The 18572-nt window shown below is 36.2% G+C and overlaps 1 protein-coding gene across 1 annotated transcript; it reads left to right on the forward strand.

The window, feature by feature from the left end:
- The first annotated feature begins 364 nt into the window (after positions 1 to 364).
- On the forward strand, positions 365 to 17085 carry HMGN5 (high mobility group nucleosome binding domain 5). The gene is made up of 7 exons (XM_035725441.1): positions 365 to 522; positions 2425 to 2454; positions 3004 to 3033; positions 3539 to 3592; positions 5787 to 5924; positions 16199 to 16421; positions 17063 to 17085. Exons 1-7 carry the CDS (start codon positions 508 to 510, stop codon positions 17083 to 17085), a joined length of 513 nt encoding a protein of 170 aa, XP_035581334.1. The 5' UTR covers positions 365 to 507.
- The last annotated feature ends 1487 nt before the right edge of the window (positions 17086 to 18572 follow it).

Genomic DNA, 18572 nt, shown 5'->3' on the forward strand with positions numbered 1-18572 from the left:
CACCCTGGAAATAAGTAAAAGTGGAGGTTTTGGAGATTGTGGAGAAAGCAGCTGCGGTGACTTTCGCCTGCCATTACAACATAAAAGAAAAAAAAAAATTCAAGACAACTCTGGCTTTCCCGCCGGTCTTAAGCTTGAACATTTTACATCTATCAAGTCCGCGTGCTCCTCCACCACACAAGCCGTCTGAAAAGCCAGCATTAAGAGGGCTTCTTGCAAGTCCGTGGGCCACGCCCCTTGGGCAGATCAGTTTTCCTTATTGGTCTGACAGCCTGTCACTCAAATCTGGCTCCCACTCCTGCTAACCATTCACGTAGTTTGGTTGCGTCTTGGTGTATTTAATGTTGCCAATAACGAGGGATTTTTTTTTTTTTTTTTTGAGCCGAGTACAGGTCGTGCTGCAATTAGTTCATTGAAAACTCAGTTGCTCTCTGAGCGCTTGGACAGAGACTGCTTTCGGCTTTTTTTTCTGCTGATTGTTAAGATCTCCTATAGAGAGCTGCAACAATGCCCAAAAGAAAGGTAAGCGAAATGGGAAGATAGAAAGGGGCTTAGCGACTGAAATACATATTTCCTAATCCGCGGAGATTTTTTTAAAAAGCATTTTGGCTTCTAGTTAGATTTTGTGATGTACTGAATGGAAGGGGAAGGAAGGGCAAAGAAAGATCGGTGTAAGATTTAGGATGGTCTTGCATGCAACTAGTAGTTCACTTTCGGCTTGTTTTGTTTAAGGGAAATAAATCGTTTAAGAGGTGTCTCCATGCTGAATTATAAACAGCCATAGCGCTGTGCTGTCGCTTCCTACCCCACCCCCCTTCCTCCGCTTACCCTATTGGAGAACACTTCTCTCAACCGCACTTCCAGGCACCAGTTTCCTCCTCAGCCTCGGGCTTTTCTCCGGGAACCGTCCCGTTTGGGGTAACTTAAGCCAAGGCTTTCTCCCGTATTCGCCTTTGTTCTTCCCGTTTTCTTTTTCCTTTTTTTTTTTCCCCTTCCCTCCTCCACTTCTTGTCATGCCAGATGGCTATGCAATGGTAATCCTGTGCCATTAGGCGGCGCAGACTTCAAACTGTCCTGGAGAAGGGAGAGATTCACCTCTGCAATTAGCAACTTTAGGGCTAAGACATCTGGGGTTCACCAAACTGTGTGAAGGTGGAGAGATGGCAAGAGAACTGAGTAAAATAAACTATTACTGATGTTGGGGTAGCATGGGTTTGTTCCCTTTTAGACATGCAGAATTGATCTGAGCTATTCCAGGGCTACGGGTATTCTGCAAACCCTCACTTCAAAATTTGTGACTCCTCTCTTGGACAGGAGATAAATTCACGCCAGGTGTTTGAATGCTTGTTTGTTGTTTTTTGGGGAGGAGGGTCCCTTAGAAGTGAAATCAAATACTGTTTCATTGCTTGACAAAATTGTAAAACACTGCGCTGATGTAAAGCATTGTGACTGTTTTGATATTATTCCTATTTATCCGTCTACCATCCCTATTTCTAGAACATAGGAGTAAGACCGAAATTCCCCCATGCTCTGGGGCTGTAAGTATGAATCATGTACTAGCTTGATAATTCCCAGGCTGAAGGGCTGCTCAGATACAGAAAGCAATGGTTTTTAATAACCATCCCCCTTCCTGAGATTCCCGCCGCTGAGCTTTTCTAGGTTTGTGCAATGGGTCGTGCTATTTTACGGAGCTGAGAGCAACCTTGTAGCAGGTAGTGGCGGGAAGTTTTAAAATCCGTGGCCGGCTCCTCAGAATAACGCATTGACATTGCAGTTTCCTTCCAAAAAGAAAAGAAAAAGAAAGAAAGAGAGAGAGAGGCAGACAAAAGAAAAAGAGAGAGAGAAAGAAAGAGAAAGAAAGAAAGAGAAAGAAAGAAAGAAAGAAAGAAAGAAAGAAAGAAAGAAAGAAAGAAAGAAAGAGAAAAAAGCATTGAAGCATTTGGGGGGTTGTAGTTCTTGTATGAAAAACTTGGAAAGAATTTTCCAGTCAGTAGAGAGTCCAATAAGTACAATTGCATATAAAACATAAGGCAAAACAGGGAAATTGCATTAAGTTCCGCCTTCATTCTGCTGGCCCCACACTTTTGTTTTTTTTTTTTTTTGGCTTTAACACTGGCTATAGCAGGTGGATTTTAAAATTTAAAAGGTTTGTTTTTAGGAGATGCAATTTACACAAAAGGATGGAATTGACTATCAGTTGTGTAGATTTATGTCTTGAGAATGGATTTGCATCTTGGTGCACATTTGCACGTTAGTGGACAGCAGTATGTAGCATGCTACTAGGAAATAACACGTGGCTACTTGAGCCAGAATCCAGGAAAAAGTCATAAGTGTTTATGTTACAACTGTAATCCATGCAATATTTTCTGATCTATGTGTTTATATCAATGATCTTATTCCTGTGTGGTTTTCTCTTTTGTATAGGCTGCCAGTCAAGGTGATATGAGGCAGGAGGTGAGGTTTTTTTGTTGTTGTTGTTTTCTTTTTTAGTTTTAGAATCTGTTTGAAAAAATCCACTTGCTTTATGAATTTGAGACACATAAACAGCTAAGAAATTGACACTGGTTTGTATATTTGTACCATATAAGAACCAATATGGTATGCCTGTGAGCTCTTTCAGAAGTATAGCAGGTATTGAAAATTCCAAACCTCTTGGAATTTAGGACCTTATGCTTAAGATATGGAGAGAGCTTCTTCCTTTTAAGAAAAAAAAATTGCTCTGTCAGTTTGCAAGAAGGGGCTATATTTTTATTTCCTTGTTATTAGCCATTGTTTTCATTGAAGTTTAATTTGGGATTGTTTTTTTCCTTATCTATATAAAGGGTCCAGGGGAGGGAAATTAAAAATTTATATTTCTACTATATTTTCTACTCAAGTTCACAACTTCTTCTTTAAAAACAATGTTCATGTAGTGTTATACTAAATATTTTCACACTATAATAATACTAGTTTTGTATATCCATAATTCTATTAACTAATTATTACTATTTTTGTTACTTATAGCCAAAGAGAAGATCAGCCAGACTGTCTGCTGTAAGCGGTCCTTTAAAAAAAGTTTCTCATGCATTGTAAAATGTTAAAATTCAGGGAATTCTGGACAATACTAGTTATTTTATACAAGATTTATTTTGGATGTCTTTTTTTTAAGATTTTATTTATTTTGACAGAGAGAGACACAGCGAGAGAGGGAACACAAGCAGAGGGAGGGGGAGAGGGAGAAGCAGGCTCTCCGCTGAGCAGGGAGCCCAATGCGTGGGCTCAATCCCAGGACCTTGACCTGAGCCGAAGGCAGAAGCTTAACTACTGAGCTACCCAGGCACCCCTATTTTGGATGTCTTAGTAAAAAACTTTCACACCAAGGAAATGTTTGATTTTTTTTTGTTTTTTTCCCCTAATGCTAAATAAATATTTATTTCCTAAATAAATTGTTTCCTAAATAAACACCCATTTATTTAAATTAAAAGGTTGGATTTCATTATTAGTGATCTTTCTTCAATTATGATTCCCTCCCCCCCATGACTTGTGTTTTTTGATGCAGATGCCTGTGCCCATTACACCAGAGTTGAAGCCCAAAAGAACATCAACTCCAAAGGTAAATATTCAACATGCAATGTTGAGAGAAAATTGCTTTACTTCAGAAATATTTTTTTTGGAAAGGCATGCAGCTGATCATTTTGCTTTCTTTATTTTCTGTTTAGTTAGTAATATATTACATTATACCATATGGTACATGTAAGCTTTTTGAGTAAGGATGTTTGTTCATGTTCTGTGTTTTGGCATTTTCATTAGGAAGAAACAAAACAAAATTTTAGTTGGGTAGATCTGTAAAATGTACATGACTTTAACATCATATAGTCACAACACCAATATTCCTGGGAAAACAAAAGGTGTAAACTGTAGTAACCAAAGTAATAATAGGAGTAACTAACATTTGATAATACTTTACAGTTTGCACAGTTTGCAGTGTTTTCACATACATTATTTTTAAATGAACACAATTGATTTCATATAGAATTATATACTCTGATGTTGAGGCTAACAACATGAAAAATAGAAATAGCCTCAATGTTAACTTCACTTTCCCCCCTATATTTATATTAATTTATTTATGTGTAATAATGTGTAAATATAATACAATTAATTTTTTAAATTGCTTTATTGAGGTATGGATAGTATTTTAAAGATCGGTTAAATTCCTAAAATCATAAAAGTTTAAAGCTAGGAGGAACATTAAAATCATCAAATCCCATCATTTTGTGATTGGAGAAACTGTAAATTATAGTCATATTTATAAAATGCTCTGAATTCATTAAAAAACTGCTAAAACTAGGGCAAGTGAAGTTTTAGCAACAATAAGTGACAACAGAAGAGAAAGGTTTTTAAATTTTTTTTCTCTCTTTCACATTTCAAGGTCACTATTCTGTAAAATTATGTACCCAATTTATAGGTTATTAAGATAGTTGGGGCACCTGGGTGGCTCAGTGGGTTAAGTGTCTACCTTAGGCTAAGGTCATGATCTCAGGGTCCTAGAATCCAGCCCTGCCTCTGGCTCCCTGCTCAGTGGGGGAGTCTGCTTCTCCCTCTGCCCCTCCCCCCCGGCTCATGCTCTCTCTCTATCTCAAATAAATAAATACAATCTTTTAAAAAAAGATCTTAAACACTTTATTTCCTTTAAAAATAGAAGATAATGCTACAATAAAAAAATACTATATAATAATGGACTTTAAAATGCATTAACTTACTTGGTTCTCGGTTTCTTATCTGTTAAAATAGTAATAATATACCTATATTGTGTTTTATAGTTTCTAAAGCAATTTTACATATATTTTATCATTTGCTCCTTATAACATCCCTATGAGGTATGTGTTATTACACTTTTTTACATATAAAAGACATGCACAAAGAGATTTATACTTTTGCTCAAGATCACATCAAGTAAGTAACAGATCCAGAATTCAAACACAGGTTTTCTGGCTCTTAATCCAGTGCTCTTTACACACACAGGCAAAGAGCTTTCTTGGTCATGATTCAAGTCATTTCAAACTTGTAGATACATATATTGAGTCACCTCTGTCCCCAGGTTATCTCTTTCAAATATATCTAAAGTGATGCTCTTGCTAACATAGTATTTCTCTTAATTATTACCACTGGAAGCTTTACTATCAACAAAACCCTGTTGCTAATTATTAGACATGACAGATAAACTCCCCCTCTAGTCAAAAAGAGTTAATTTATCAAAGTCTAATCTGATGCAATTAGCTCTGAGTGGACACTGATCAGTATTCTAACTTGTTGCTGCTCATCTAAAAAAGTTTATTTGATTTATATCAAACCTATTATTCATTTTTTTAAAAAAGATTTTATTTATTTATTTATTTATTTGAGAGAGAGAGCACAAGCAGGGGGAGGGGAGGATGGGGGGTAGGGGAAGGGAGGACGGGGGGAGGGGAAGGGAGAGGGACAAGCAGACTCTGTGCTAAGTGTGGAGCCCTTCGCAGGGCTTAATCCCAGGACCCTAAGATCATGACCTGAGCTGAAACCAAGAGTCCTACACTTAACTGACTGAGCCACCCAGGTGTCCCAGAATATTATTCATTTTTAATGCTGCTTTAGGTTTAGGATGAAACTAAAAGTGTGAAGTGATATTTTTGTTGATATTAAGTTTATATGGATATTTTAAAGCTTTCTGTAAATCATTATAGCAGCTGGTAAAGTAACTTGGGCCATTTAATTAACACATCAGTTAAGTTATATATTTATTTTTATTATTCTGTGTTGCTGGACAGAAACTGAAGACAACAAATGATATGATGGAAAAAAATACAGATGCAGGTGTCAAAGCAATAGCTGAAAACAAGCAAGAAGTTATTAAAGGAGAATGTAATGATGAAAATACTGAAAATGGAGAAGCCAAAATTATGGAGGTATTTTACAATATTAACAGATCTGTCCATTTGAAAGTTTAACAATGGGTGCTGCTGAATGAAATCTTATTTGCCTTGTACTTTAAAAGTTGAGAAACATTAAATGTGTAGTGATTCTATAGTTTCTTAGTCCATTCCAGCTGCTATAACAAATACCACAGACTAGGTGACTTATAAACAACAGAAATTTATTTCTTACAGTTCTGGAGGCTGGGAAGTCCAAGATCAAAACATATATTTTGGTGTCTCGTGAGGACCTACTTTCTGTTTTTTACACAGCAGCCTTCTTGCTGTGTCCTGAAATGATGGAAGGGGTGAGAGAACTCTCTGGGGTCTCTTTTGTAGGGGCACTAATCTCATCCATGAGGGCTCTACCTTCATGACCTAATCACCTCCCATAGGTCCTATCTCCAAATACTATCACACTGGGGATTAGGTTTCATCATATAAATTATGGGGGACACAAATATTCAGTTTATGGGATATAATATAATGGTATCTAAGGGGAAAATAAGAAACTGAACTTAAAATACATGAATTTACAGGTATGGGTAGTGGGAGTAGTGGATTAGCAATGCTATTAAGAGAATTAAGATAATAATGCCAGGGATCATGACTTATATTAAATACAGAGCAATCCTCTACTATTTTGCCGGCACATGGGCTGTTTATAAATCCCTTTCCAAGATCCTATGATTCTTTTTCCCCTGCAGACTGCAAAAGAAATCATTATGTAAATGTTTCTTATGGGTCTCTGTTTGCATATTTAATACATATCTTATTTTTAGGTATTGTAGCAAAACAATGAAAATGAGATATAGTACCCAATTTACAAATCAAATCTGTGCATTTAGGGAAAATTTTTTTTCTAAGCGATCCTGTTTTATAAGGTAAAACAATTTTCTTTTTTACTTTATTTATTTTTTAATTTAAATCCGTTGATTTGCAGTGTAATAGTATTTCAGGTGTAGAATTTAGTGATTCATCACTTACATACAACAGCCAGTGCTCATCACAACCAGTGCCCTCCTTCATACCCATGACCCATTTAACTGACCCCTCAACTACCTCCCCTCCAGCAAACATCAGTTTGTTCTCTATAGTTAACAGTCTGTTTTCTGGTTTGCCTCTCATTCTTTTTTCCCCCATGTTCATCTCTTTTGTTTCTTAAATTCCACATATGAGTGAAATCATATAGTACTTGTGTTTTTGTCACTGACCTATTTCACTTAGCATAAGACTCTCTAGCTCCATCCACATCATTGCGAATGGCAAGATTTCATTCCTTTTGATGGTTGAGTAATATTTCATTGTGTATATATATATACCACATCTTCTTTATCCATTCATCAGTCCATGGACATTGGGCTCTTTCCATAATTTCGCTATTCTTGATAATGTTGCTATAAACATCAGGGTGAATGTGACCCTTTGAATCAGTATTTTTGTTTCCTTTGGATAAATACCTAGTAGTGCAATTGCTGGGTCATAAGTTAGTTCTACTTCTAACTTTTTGAGGAAACTCTAAAAGGTTTTCCACAGTGGCTACACCAGTTTGCTTTCCCACCAACAGTGTAAGAGGGTTCCCCTTTCTCCGCATCCATGCCAACACCTGTTGATTCCTGTTTGTTAATTTTAGCCATTCTGACAGGGATGAAGTGATATCTCATTGTAGTTTTGATTTGTATTTCCCTGATAATTAAGTGATGTTGAGCAACTTTTCATGTGTCTTTAGCCATCTGTATATCTTTTTTAGAAAAATGTCTATTCATATCTTTTGCCCTTTTCTTAACTGGATTATTTGTTTTTTAGGTGTTGAGTTTCATAACTTCTTCATATATATTGGATACTAACCCTTTATCACATACATCAATTGCAAATATCTTCTCCCATTTTGTAGGTTGCCTTTTAGTTTTGTTGATTGTTTCCTTTGTTGTGCATAAGCTTTTCATCTTGATGAGGTCCTAACAGTTCATTTTTGCTTTTGGTTCCCTTGCCTTGGGCAACATATCTAGTCAGAAGTTGCTTTAGCTGATGTCAAAGAGGTTATAGCCTGTGTTCTACTCTAGGATTCTGATGTTTTCCTGTCTCACATTTAGGTCTTTCATCATTTTGAGTTTATTTTTGTGTATGGTGTAAGAAACTGGTCCAGTTTCATTCTTCTGCATGTAGCTATCAAGTTTTCACAACACCATTGTTGAAGAGACTGTCTTTTAGGATATCCTCTCTTGCTTTATTGAAAATTAGTTGACCATATAGTTGTGGGTCCATTTCTGGGTTTTCAGTATATGTGCTGCCAAAGCGAGCACACCATTTCTGGGTTTTCTATTCTGTTCCATTGATCTGTTTGTCTGTTTTTGTGCCAGTACCACACTGCCTTGATCACTACAGCTTTGTAATATAACTTCAAGTCTGGAATTGTGATGCTTCCAGCTTTGCTTTCTTTTTCAAGTTTGCTTTGGCTATTCGGGATTTTTGTGGTTCCATAGAAAATTTAGGATTGTTTGTTCTAGCTCTTTGAAAAATACTGTTGATATTTTGATAGGGATTGCATTAAATGTGTAGTAAGCTTTGGGTAGTACAGATATTTTAACAGTATTTGTTCTTCCACTCCATGAGCATGGAATTGATTTTCATTTCTTTGTACCATATTCAATTTCTTTCATCAGTGTTTTATAGTTTTCAGAGCACAGATCTTTTACTTTTTTGGCTAGGTTTATTCCTAGGTATCTTATGGTTTCTTGTTCAATTGTAGATGGGATTGATTCCTTCATTTCTTTTTCTGCTCCTTCATTATCGGTGTATAGAAATGCAACAGATTTCTGTACATTGATTTTATATCCTGCAATTTTACTGAATTCCTTTATCAATTCTAGAAGTTTTTTTGGTGGAGTATTTTGGGTTTCTATATATATTATTATCTCATCTGCAAATAGGGAAAGTTTGACTACTTCCTTGCTGATTTGGGTGCATTTATTTCTTCATGTTGTCTCATTGCTGCAGCTAAGACTTCCAGTACTATGGTAAATAGCAATGATGAGAGTGGACATCCCTGTCTTGTTTCTGACTGTAGAGGAAGAACTCTCAGTTTTTCTCCATTGAGGATGATATTAGCTGTGGGTTTTTCATACATGGCATGTGTGATGTTGAGGTATGTTCCCTCTGCCCCTACTTTGTTGAGGTTTTTTTTTACAAAATAAGTGTTATACTTTGTCAAATACTTTTTTTTTTGCATCTACTGAGAAGATGATATAGTTCTTATTTTTTCTTTTATTAATGTGGTATATCATGTTGATTTATTTGCAAATACTGAATCACCCTGATAAAGTCATGGTGAATGACTTTATCAATGAATTGTTGGATTGGGCTTGCTGGTATTTTATTGAGAATTTTTGCATCCATGTTCAACAGGGATATTGGCCTGTAGTTCTTTTTTTAGTGGAGTCTTTATCTGGTTTTGGTATCTGTGTAATACAGGCCTCATAGATAAATTTAGAAAAAAAGTCATGGTGAATAACTTTATCAATGTATTGTTGGATTGGGCTTGCTGGTATTTTATTGAGAATTTTTGCATCCATGTTCAACAGGGATATTGGCCTGTAGTTCTTTTTGTAGTGGAGTCTTTATCTGTTTTTTTTTTAAAGATTTTATTTATTTATTTGAGAGAGAATGAGAGAGAGAGAGAGAGCACATGAGAGGGGATAGGGTCAGAGGGAGAAGCAGACTCCCCGCTGAGCAGGGAGCCCAATGTGGGACTCGATCCTGGGACTCCAGGATCATGACCTGAGCCGAAGGCAGTCGCTTAACCAACTGAGCCACCCAGGCACCCTATCTGGTTTTGGTATCCATATAATACAGCCCTCATAGATGAATTTGGAAGTTTTCCTTCCATTTCTATTTTCTGAAATAGTTTGAGAAGAATAGGTATTAACTCTTCTTTAAATGTTTGGTAAAATTCACCTGTGAGGCCATCTTGCCCTTGAAATATTGTTTTTTTGGAAATTTTTCATTACTGATCCAATTTCTCTGCTGGCTATGGTTCTGTTCACATTTTCTATTTCTTCCTGTTTCAGTTTTGGTAGTTTGTATGTTTCTAGGAATTTATCCATTTCTTCCAAATTGTCCAATTTTGCAGCATATAATTTTTCATAATATTCTCTTAAAATTGGGGCACCTGGGTGGCTCAGTCATTAAGCGTCTGCCTTCGGCTCAGGTCGTGATCTCAGGGTCCTGGGATCGAGCCCCGCATTGAGCTCCCTGCTCAACGAGAAGCCTGCTTCTCTCTCTCCCACTCCCCCTGCTTGTGTTCCTGCTCTCGCTATCTCTCTCTGTCAAATAAAAATAAAAAATCTTTTAAAAAAATATTCTCTTAAAATCATTTGTATTTCTGTGGTATTGTTTCTTATTTCTCCTCTCTCATTTGTGATTTTATTTATTTGGGTCCTTTCTCTTTTCTTTTGGATAAGTCTGTCTAGGGGTTTATCAATTTTACTAATTTTTAAAGAACTTGGTTTCATTGATCTGTCCTACTGGGTGTTGTTATTGTTGTTTCTATATCATTTATTTCTGCTGTAATATTTATTATTTCCCTTCTTTTCCTGGATTTAGGCTTCATTTACTACTCTTTTTCTAACTTCTTTAGGTGTGAGTTTAGATTGCATATTTGAGATTTTTCTTGCTTCTTGAGGTAGGTCTATATTGCTATTGCTTCCCTCTTAGGACCACTTTTGCTGCATCACAAAGGTTTTGGACTATGATGTTTTCATTTTAATCTGTTTCCATATATTTTATTATTTTCTCTTGATATCCTGGTTGTCCCATTCATTGTTTAGTAGGATGTTCTTTAATTTCCATGTATTTGTGATCTTTCCAAATTTTTTTTTCTTGTGCTTGACTTCAAGGTTCATAGCGTTTTGGTCTGAAAATACGCATGGTACGATCTCAATCTTTTTGTATCTCTTAAAGCCTGATTTGTGACCTGGTATGTAATCTATTGAGGAGAATGTCCCATGTTCACATGAAAAGAATGAGTATTCTGCTGCTTTAGGATGAAATGCTCTGAATATATCTGTTAAGTCCATCGGGTTCAGTGTGTTATGCAAAGCCATTGTTTCCTTGTTGATTTTCTGCTTGGATGATCTTTCCATTGATATAATGGGGTGTTAAAGTCCCTTCCTATTATTGTATTATTATCAATGAGTTCTTTTATGTTTGTTATTAAATGTTTTATATATTTGGGTTCCCTCATGTTGGGTGCATAAATATTTACAATTGTTAGATCTTCTTGTTGGATATACTCCTTTATTTTGATATAGTGTCCTTCTTCATCTCTTATTACAGTCTTTGGTGTAAAATCTAGTTTGTCTGATATAAGTATGGCTACTCCAGCTTTCTTTTAATGTACATTAGCATGATAAATAGGTCATCACCCACTCACTTTCAATCTGGAGGTGTCTTGTGGTCTATAATGAGCTTCTTATAAGCAGCATATTGATGGGTCTTGTTTGTTTGTTTGTTTGTTTTATCCATTCTGATACCCTATGTCTTTTGATTGGATCATTTAGTCCATTTACATTCAGAGTAGTTATTGAACGATACGAATTTAGTGCCATCATATTACCTGCAAAGTTGCTGTTCCTGTAGATTGTCTCTGTTCTTTTCTAGTCTTTGTTACTTTTGGTCTCTTTCTGCTCAAAAGGTCCCCTTTAATATTTCTTGTAGGACTGGTTTAGTGTTCATGAATTCCTTTAGTTTTTGTTTGTCTTGGAAACTATCTCTCCTATTCTGAATGACAGCCTTGCTGTATAAAGTATTCTTGGCTGCATTTTTCCCATTTAGCACATTGAATTTATCCTGCCAGTCCTTCTGGCCTGCCAAGTCTCTTTGGACAATTCTGCTACTAGCCTTATGTCTACTGTTGTATGTTAAGGACTTCTAGTCTCGAGCTGCTTTCAGAATTCTCTTTATCTTTGTGTTTTTCAAGTTGCACTGTGATATGTAATGGAGTTGACCTTTTTTTTTTTTTTAATTTTGAGGGGAGTTCTCTGTGCCTCTTGGACGTGAATGCCTGTTTCCTTCCCCAGATTAGGGATGTTCTCAGGTATAATTTGTTCAAATAAACCTTGAGCTCCTTTTCCTGCTCTTCTTCTTCTGGGACTCCTATAATATGGATATTATTTTGCTTTGTGTTATTGTTGAGTTCCCTAAGTCTACCTTAGTGATCTAATAGTTTTCTTTCCCTCTTCTTTTCAGCTTCCTTATTTTCCATAATTTTATCTTCTATATCATGGAATCTCTCTTCTGATTCATCCATGCTCATTTCTACAGCCTCCACTTGGGACTGCATTTTGATTATAGCATTTAATTTCGGCCTGACTACATTTCAGTTCTTTTATCTCTACAGTAAGGGGGTCTGTAATGTCTTCTATGCTTTTTTCAAGCCCAGCTATTATCCTTATAATTTTTGTTTTAAACTCTATTTCAGACATCTTATTTATATGTGTATTGATTAAACCCCAGCTGTGAGTACTACCTCCTGTTCTTTTTTTTTTTTTTTTTTTGGTGAATTTGTCCATCTCATCATTTTGTCCAGAAAAAAAAGAAGAAAGAAAAAAGAACAATAACTACAATAACAACACAACAAAAACAAACAAACAAACAAAACTAAATCCTGGGTGTGTTTTGGTCTGCTTGTTAAAAGAAACTAGATCCCAAGATAAGAAAAAAAGAAAAAATATATATATGTATATGTTAAAATAAATTTCAATGAAAAGAAACACAAAACAAAATATACATATATACATATATTAAAATAAATTTCAATGAAAAGAAACACAAAGCAAAACATATATATGTATAAACATATATATAGTATATATAAAAATAAAATTTAAAAAAGAATAAAAGAAAAATTGGAAAAAATAAGAAAATAAATGAAAAAAATAATGATAAATAAAAATAAAAGTACAAAGGAGTCTAGATACTCTTTCCCCTAGAGCTGAAGCTTTGCAGCACTCTATGATCAATAAACTTGGTGTGAGCAAATCATTTGTTCTGGTCTTCTGGAGGAGGGGCCTGTTGCACTGATTCTTATGTGGACTTGCCCTAGTGAATATGTGCCTCCAGTGCACAGGGAGGCAGTACTTACTCTAAGTGGTTCTGGACTGTTTTGGTGGCACTGTTTTGCCCCCTGAAGTCTCTCAGCACTGAGGGGTGGAATGAATAGGGCAATGCCCTGTTCTCTAGCCATGGAGCTGAAAATTTGCACCCCCAACTCTTCAGTGAGCCCTCACTGAAGAGCAATCATCTCTCCCTGGTTTCTGTCAGAACCTTGTGTTCACCCTGCCTGTGTCCAAGCTTTTTTTATCTCAAGCATGTGAATGAGTTTCAAAACTCTAACTTTTAGGGATTCCCATATAATGGAGCCCTGCTGTTCCCCCTGGGTAGGGTCTTACCAAACTTCTACCTTTTGCCGGACTTGTCCTAGGAAAGTGGTCCCACAACTGCACAGTTGTTCAAAGTTTATGGCAATACAGAACAGAAAGCTGGCACCTAGACTCGCTGTTCTCAGCCAGCTTCCCTCTCCTATGCCTGGGAACAGAGCAGCCTTAAGACCACCCATTACTCACTGGACCCAGGGGATCCTCAGACCATGGTGTCACACCTGGAATTCTGCCCTGCTCTTCCACCTGAGCACCTTTAAGCCAGGCACGTCCTCCACTATAGCAAACTTCTAAACATTATGATTTTGCACTCCACTGCTTATAATACAATGCGGGTAAGCTCCTTAAGCAGGCTCCCTCCCCTCCTGTATCAGCAGCTATATCACACCAGATTCAAGTCCCTGAACCTCTTACCTTCTAAAAAGTGATCACTTTTCCACTTGTAGACTTGAAGTATTTGTTCTTTCAGGCCTCTGATTGATTTCTCTGGTGTTCAGAATGATTTGATAACTATCTAGCCTTATTCAAGAGATGAGACAAACTTAGGGTCCCCTTACTCCTCTGCCATCTTAACTCCTTCCTCTGTCTTTCTGCTTTTAGATTTTTTTTCTTTATCGCCGTATTTTGCAAATTTAACTACAATATGTCTTGGTATTGGCCTCCTTTTTTTTTTTTTTTTTTTTTTTTACCTCTTGATGGGAATTCTCTGTGCATCCTGGATTTGGATGTCTGTTTCCTTTCCCAAATTAAGGAAGTTTTCAACTATAATTTCCTCAAATAAACCTCCTGCCCCCTTTTCTCTCTCTTGTCCTTCTGGGATTCATATGACATGAATATTATTTTGTTTGCTGGAGTCAATGTGTTCCCTAAGTCTACTCTTATGTTCCAAAATTTTTCTTTCTCTTTTCTGTTCAGCTTCATTATTTTCTACAATTCTATTTTCTGTATCACTTATTTGTTCTGTTTCTTCTATCCTTGTGGTCGTTACATATAGTTAGTTTCAAATCTCAGTTATTGCATTTTTCATTTCAGCCTGATTGTTTTTTTAGCTCTTTTATCTCTCTGGTAATGGTCTTCCTGATGTCTTCCATGCTTTTTTCAAGCCCAGCTAGTATCCTTATGATTGTTGCTTTAAATTCTGAACCAGGCATATTAGTTACATTTGTTTCTGTTAGATCCCTGGCTGTGACCTTTTCTTGTTCTTTATTTTGGAGTGAATTCCTCTCTTGGCATTTTGTCTAGGTCTCTGTCTTCTCTGTGTTAGGAAAGCCTGTTGTGTTTCCTTTTCCTGACAGTAATGGCTTTATGAAGAAGAGGTCATATAGTATCCAGGGCCTGGCCCTTCCAGAATTTTCTCTTGTGTGTGCTGTGTGCACTCTGCTGCTGTGTTTTGATTGCTCTATCCCCAGGTCAGTAGTCTGCAGAGGTTCTCCTTGCCTGCAGTGGGCAGTGTTTGGACCTTGGCCACTGTGTGGTGAGTTTTAACTAGGTATGCTCTGGTCTGCTTGTTAAAAGAGACTTGATACTAATTCCACTAGAGCTGAAGTTTTGCAGAAGTCTATGGTCAGTAGATGTGGTGCATGCAGGGGTTTGTGCTGGTCTTCTGGGGGAAGGGGCCCTCTGTGCTGGTCCTTAGGCATACTTCTCTGAGAAAATCAGTACAGGCAGAGTACAGGGAGGCAGGTCTTTGTGTAAGCAGGTTAGGAAGCCAGTGTTGGAGTTGTGCCGTTTACTAAGATTGGTTTATGCTTAGGGACAAAGGAGGGAAATGGTGCCATCCTGCTCCTCTGTCCCTGAGTACCTCTAAAACTCCAGTCTTTGAGCCCCATTGGTTGCAAAAGGTCACAAACATCAGCCCCTCTCATTTTCCCAGCCAATGGCTTTGGAGAAGTGTACTCCTTCTGTGTTTCATTGTGCACACCACTCTCTCTCACCTTTCTCTATGACCAGGGCTCCCTTGCCTCCATAGCACCTACTATCCATTTTTCCCCCAAACCATGTGTCCATAAATCCTGGCTTTTCAATTTGGCTTCTCCTCTGCTTCTATTTGTGCAGTTTGTTTTATCAGTCCTCAAGTAGATTTCTTGGGTATTCAGAATGATTTGATAGTCATCTAGCTGTGTTTGAGGGACAAGGCAAACCTAAGGTCCTCCTAGTACACGGGCATCTTAGTTCTTCCCCCACAGTCTACCCGATAAAAGACTTTTCAAGTAACTTTTTTCAAAGAAAACCTAAATTTCACTATTATAGAAACAAAATATTATTTCTTCAAGGAATGCATTTTGTTTACTCATTGAGGATTGCTGACATAGAATATATGCCATTTTTTTCTGTATGTACTGTTTCCCATATTTTTTTTTAAGATTTTATTTATTTATTTGAGAGAGAGAGAATGAGAGATAGAGAGCACAAGAGGGAAGAGGGTCAGAGGGAGAAGCAGACTCCCTGCTGAGCAGGGAGCCCGACGTGGGACTCAATCCCGGGACTCCAGGATCATGGCCTGAGCCGAAGGCAGCTGTTTAACCAACTGAGCCACCCAGGCGCCCCTGTTTCCCATATTTGTAATGAAAATTCTGTATATGAATACGTTTTCCTGAATTTATTGTTCCAAATATCTATTTATACATGTTTGTGTGGAGACATTTTAGTTAATCCTATTTCTTAGAATGTTTTCCTTATCTTGTGATATTTAGGAGGTGTTTTTCACAGGAAAATTACTTTCTTGTAAATGAAGCATCATTCTTTTCTAAAATAGATATAATTCTGTCTAAATAAGGAAAATAGTTCCAAATTTTCAAATATAATCTTTTTTAATTTTCTCTGTACATATAGGCACCAGCTCCTGAAAAAGAACTTGAGGAAATGAAAGAAGAAAAAAATGAAGATGTTGAAGAAGAGGGAATAGAAAAGAAGGAAGTAGTGACAGCAGCAGGAGAAGACGAAAAAGATCAGGAAGGAGATGGAGAAGACCAAAACAAAAAAGAGGAGAAGAGAGAAGATGGGAAAGAGAACAAAGATGGAAAAGGAAAAGGAGATAGAAAAGAAGATGAAGATGGAAAAGAAAAAGAAGATGGAAAGGAAGAAGAAGAGAAAAAAGAAAAAGGAGATGAAAAAAAGGGTGAAGATGGAAAAGGGAAGGGAGAAAATAGCAAAGAGGAAGAAGAAGAAAAGGAGAAAGAGAAAGGAGATGAAAATGAGTGTGAACATGGAAAGGGGAAAGGAGAAGATGTCAAAGAATTTGAAGATGAAAAAGACACAGCAGAAGAAAAACAGGAAGAAGACAGAAAAGAGAGTGAAGACAGAAAAGAGGATGAAGATGGGAAAGAGGAGAAAGGTGGAAATGAGGAGGAAGTTGGAAATAAGGAGGAAGATGGAAATGAGAAAGGAGAAGATGGAAAAGAGGGCAAACATGGAAAAAAGGAAGATGGAACAGAAGAAAATGGAAAGGGAGATGGGAAAGTTGGAGGAAAGGGAAAGGAAAGTAAGAGGAAGACTGAAGTGGGAAAAGAAGTAGCTGAAAAAGGAGAGGTCAAAAACGATGAAAAAAAAGAAGAATCTCAGAGTATTGTTTAAAGCTGCCCTATATAGTTTCATAATTGGTAATATGTGCCTCCATGTTGTAATGTTAATAGAGATGAATATTTTTATCAAATATTTTATAAACACAGCTTTTCTTTAGCATCCGTTTAATTTCAGAACATCTTCATACTGATTATTAGTCACAAAGTAGCTAACATGAAACCTTTATACATTTTGTGATCATAATAGAATATATAAAAAATATGCTTTCAACTTTGTCAGTGAATTTCCTTTTGTGTAACTTATGTGTTAAATTTTGAATTTTAATTTTACTCTTATATGTGATAATTTCACAAAGTGGGGAGATCCAGAAAAGTTTCTTCCAAAATTCTTGTGGTTCTCTAGGTTGCTTTTATAAAAAAGGTTAACTATTTTCTGTAATAAAGAGTTAGAATTCTTTCTCAGATATAACTTTATTATCAGCTTGTGAACAAATAAAATTGCAATTCCATTTTTTAAAGATTTACAATTTTTTCCAGAAGGGCAGTTCTGATTATATGTGTATCCATAAAATTTTACTAGATTGATCTTAATAAAAATTCTCTTCAAAAATAATTGTAGTTTTTTAATCTCTAAAAATATAGTTAGTGAAATATTATAGTGCTTGATTTTTTCTATTGTGACATTCACAAAAGCGTTTTTAATTTTTTTTGCATTGAAATAAAATTAACATAAAATTTACAATATTAACGATTTCCAATTCAGTGGTTTTTTAGTGCAGTCACAGTATTGTGCAACTTCCACCACTATCTAATTCCAGAACATTTTCACCCAAATAAAAAACAAAATACCAATTAGCAATCTTTCCATTCCCAATCCTCTCCTCACCTGTCCCTGTTAACCACTAATTTAGTTTGTCTCTATAGATTTGCCTATTCTAGATATTTCATATAAAAGGAATCATGCAATATGTGGCCTTTGTGTCTGGCTTCTTTCACTTAGCATAATGTTTTCAGGTTCATCCACGTTAACATGTATCATTACTTAATTTCTTTTTATGGCAGAATAATATTATATTCCATTGATAGTCTACATTGTTTCTTGAACATTTGAGTTGTTTCCATATTTTTGTCAATTATAAATAATGCTGCTATGAATATCCATGTAGAAGTTTTTGTGCACACGTATGTTTTCATTTCTCCTAGGTATATATCTAGGAGCAGAACCACTGGATTATATAGTAATGGTATGTTTAACTTTTTGAGGGACTTTCAGACTGTTTTCCAAAGTGGCTTCAGCATCTCATACTCTCACCAGCAATGTATGAGGGTTCTAATATTTCCACATTCTTGTCAAAAGTTCTTATTGTCTATATTTTATTATAACCATCTTAGTGGAGTTATTTGGGGTGGTTAAAATCATGGTGATTTTGATTTGAATTTCCATAATGATGTTGAACATCTTATGTGCTTATCAGCCATTTGTGTATCTTTGGAGAAATGTCTAACAAATCCTTTGCCCATTTTTCTCTTGGGTTGTCTTTTTAGTATTGTGTTGTAAGATGTGAAAATATTTTAGCTACAAGTGTCATATCAGTTATAATCATTTGCAAATTTTCCCCATTCTATGGGTTGTCTTTTCATTTTCTTGAGAGTGTCCTTTGATGCACACAAGTTTTAAATTCTGA

Source organism: Zalophus californianus, chromosome X (assembly GCF_009762305.2).
Source record: "Zalophus californianus isolate mZalCal1 chromosome X, mZalCal1.pri.v2, whole genome shotgun sequence".
NCBI classification, from domain to species: Eukaryota; Metazoa; Chordata; class Mammalia; order Carnivora; family Otariidae; genus Zalophus; species Zalophus californianus.